The 3,714-nt window shown below is 40.8% G+C and overlaps 1 protein-coding gene across 1 annotated transcript in view; it reads right to left on the minus strand.

Moving 5' to 3' along the window:
- Window positions 1–3,332, minus strand: part of LOC147818157 (uncharacterized) — a 9,294-nt gene extending 5,962 nt beyond the window's left edge. The window contains exons 1-3 of the mRNA XM_087178395.1: window positions 3,085–3,332; window positions 2,878–2,908; window positions 30–194 (exon numbers count right to left, since the gene is read on the minus strand). Coding sequence (XP_087034521.1) covers window positions 30–194; window positions 2,878–2,908; window positions 3,085–3,112 — 224 coding nt within the window. The 5' untranslated portion in view covers window positions 3,113–3,332. The remainder of the gene's footprint in view (window positions 1–29; window positions 195–2,877; window positions 2,909–3,084) is intronic.
- Between the last annotated feature and the right edge of the window lie 382 nt (window positions 3,333–3,714).

Here is a 3,714-nt window from a genome sequence, read left to right on the forward strand (position 1 = left end):
CTCTGAGATAAAGTGGTTGAGAAACTCACTCTTGGAGCTCCGTGTCACCCTGCACTCTGTCACCAATGATGCGGACCATTTTGCTCAGCTGGCTAACCACCTTCTGTTCCTGCTCAGTCTGCACTTCCACAGCCAGTGGAGTGAGGGGTGGGACGTCCTCTGAGGGTACGTCCTTCAGCTCCTCCTCTATGACCCTGGAAGAGAACAGAGACTTAAAACCCTAGTCCTTTCCCAAACTGCCCACTACTTCCAACTGAAGCTCTTAGTATCAGTATCAGGACCAATCCAGGTAAAGGAGGTTATGTTTTCACCCGTGTTTGTTTGTTTTCAGCACCTCTGGTAAACATTTGTATGGCTGCCACTAATGACAACTTTTCTATCAATTAATGTATCTACTATTTTACAGATTAATGTATTAATGTAAATGATACATTTTCTCTCAGAAACTGTAATTGTATGTATGTATGTATGTATGTATGTATGTATGTATGTATGTATACTCAACAGCCACAAGCCCCTTTTGCTGCCAAAACAGACACATCCTTTATGTCCAGTAAGTTGCACAGTGAGGCCTCCATGGATCAGACTTGTTTGTCCAATACATCCCAGAGATGCTTGATTGGATTAAGATCTGGGGAATTTGGAGGCCAAGCCAACACCTTGAACTCGTTATTGTGTTCCTCAAACCATTGTTACAGTGTGGCAGGGCGGATTACCCCGCTGAAAGAGGCCACTGCCATTAGAGAATACCGTTTCCATGAAGGAGAAGACTTGGTCTGCAGCAGTGTTTAGGCAGGTTGTACATGTCAAAGTAACATCCACATGAATGGCAGGACCCAAGCAGAATATTCCCCAAAACATCACACTGCCTGCACCGGCTTGCCGTCTTCCCATAGTGCATCCTTTTGCCATCTTCTGCAGGTTAGCGACGCACACAAACCTGGCTGTCCACAAGCCTGAAAAGGAAAACGCGATTCATCAGACCAGGCCACCTTCTTCCAACAGTCCATGGTCCAGTTCTGGCGCTCACATGCTCATTGCAGGTGCTTTCTGTGGTGGACAGGGGTCAGCGTGGGCACTCTGACCAGTCTGCAGCTATGCAGCCCCATATGCAGCAATCTGCCATGCACTGTGTGTTGTGACTCCTTTCTCTCAGAACCAGCATCAACTTTTTCAGCAATTTGTGCCACAGTAGCTCTTCTGTGGGATTGGACAATACTGGCTATCCTTCACACCCCATGCACATCAATGAGCCTTGGGCGCCCATGACCCTGTTGCCGATTCACCAGTTGTCCTTCCTTAGACCACTTTCGGTAGGTACTAACCACTGCAGACCAGGAAAACCCAACAAGACCTGCAGTTTTGGAGATGCCCTAACCCAGTCATCTAGCCATCACAATTTGCCCCCTGTCAAAGTGGCTCTGATCCTTATGCTGCCCATTTTGCTCTTTCCAACACATCAACTTTGAGGACAAGATGTTCACTTGCTGCCTAATATACCCCCGCCCCCACTGACAGGTGTCATTGTAATAAGATAATTAATGTTATTCACTTCACCTGTCAGTGATCATATTGTTATGGCTGATCGGAGTGAGTGTGTGTGTGTGTGTGTGTGTGTGTACTGAGTATGCAGCCCTGGCTCACCCAGAGAGCAGACAGAGAAGCAGTGCAACCATTGATGATAAAATAGAAAACAAATATATGGCAGTTAATAAATCAATGTATGGGAAACGAAGCGTTGACTTAAAATATTGACATCAACATGTCGATTACGGTGACTCGTCACAGCAGCCATAAACTTTGTCTTACAAAAGATTCACATTATATCTCCTCTATTTCCTTTGTGTGCACTGTGGGACCATCACCATCAACAGTTCACTCAAAAAAATAGTTTCAATAATTTTTCGTTTTGCATGCTGACCTTTCTGACTGTATTTAATTTAGTCATTCAGTATAAACTCACTGACCTGCCCCTGAAACCTGAAAAAAAAATAGAATTACCTCCTTGTGGTTGTCTGCTTCTTCCACTCAGACTAGTTTCAGGTTACATCCCTGTTGATCCAGAGTCATATAAATTATGAACCATTTGTGTGAAATCTAATCCTCGAGTCCCTGTGAATGTTTGTGGCAAATTTAAAGAAGTTCCGTCAAAGCGTTACTGAGATATCATGTCCACAAGAATGGGACGTAATAATAATAATAATAATAATAATAATAATAATAATACATTTTATTTAAAGGCGCCTTTCTTAGGGATGGACAACCCAAAAAACAACATACGTCTTAGCATGAATGGCCCACATTTTTTTTAAACCTACAGACATGTTACGCAGAAAATAGTAAAAGGTGATGAAGCTGATTTTAGCTGTTGCCATTTTTAAGATGATAAGAAATCAAAAACATTCCAGAGGCTGGCACACCCAGCTTCACAAAGTTCAGTGACTTTTTCCATTTATTTCCTTACCTATATGAGTCATTATCACTCATACAACATAGCTGATGAGAGGTGTGTTTTACTGGAAAATGGTAAGAGCTGTTAAGGTGAAATGAAAATGAAACTAAACTAAGGCTGCAGAGTTGGGTTAGTTGACTAACTGTTTAGTTTATTATTGTTGTAAGATGATGGGGTTTGATGGGTCTTGGAGCACTGGAAACTTGTGATGATGATTTCTGTACATTTTTAGACTGAATGATTAATGGATTAACTTGAAATGAATCGATAATGAAAATATGCATCGGTTGCAGCCCATAATATTAAGTACAATAAAGACTTGAGTTTTAAAACAATGATGATAGTTTTGGGCTGTTTGATTTTTCATTCATTTATACAATGTCACTGAGTAAAACAATTTAAAAATGACAATTATGGAAACTTACTCCTTGATCAGTGCTTCCCCTATCCTCTCATCTGTGGAGACATTCAACCAACATCATCGTAATTATAAAACACTTTGAAAATGTTGCATTATTGACAGAATTAAAACCAAGGACTCTCTACATTGATGTTGTCACAGTGTATCCTTTACAGTATTTCTTTAATTTGATTTCAACTATGAGTTGAAGAGGGAGCCTTATCAAACTTACCGGACATGCCGTTTCCTCCACACGCCATGGTTTAAAAAAAGAAAAAGAAAAACAACTCTTAAAAAAACTCCCAGAGAAAGTCTCAAAAACTCTGCATCCCGCCTTTGTCAAATAAAACCCAGCGACGGAAGCCAGCAGCTTTTTCCAAATGAAAAAAACCCCACAAATCAATAAACGAGACAAACTAAGAGACACAGACACGAAAAGCGATGCTGAGTGGAGTCTGGTCGCCAGTGAATTGTCCGGAAGTGAAATACGTCCGTGTAGAAACCATGACTCATGTTGCATATATGCCCATGACCGTCGCATGATTTTTGTCTTATTGACAACAGTTACTGGAACAACGTTATCATATATAATATATGTAGATATATACCTTTAAATAGTGGGGTTATCATTAATACCGGTAAATTGTGATACCTTTAATTAAATAGATACCTAAGAACAAATCGCATGAAAGAGATTGCAACATGGAAGCAAATAGCCTATAGTGGAAAAGATGTGAGAAGATTAAAACGGAATTGGTAAACTTTCATGAAAGGGGAGCTTTCAGCAACTGGAATCTAATTCAGATAGCTAAATATGTGAAGGACAGAGGACAGCAAGGGAGAGCACTCAGAATGCATAAAA

The sequence above is a fragment of the Seriola lalandi genome, unplaced genomic scaffold (assembly GCF_002814215.2).
Source record: "Seriola lalandi dorsalis isolate HSWRI2012SDOR001 ecotype SW California unplaced genomic scaffold, Sedor1 jcf7180002054686, whole genome shotgun sequence".
In the NCBI taxonomy this organism is placed as follows: domain Eukaryota; kingdom Metazoa; phylum Chordata; class Actinopteri; order Carangiformes; family Carangidae; genus Seriola; species Seriola lalandi.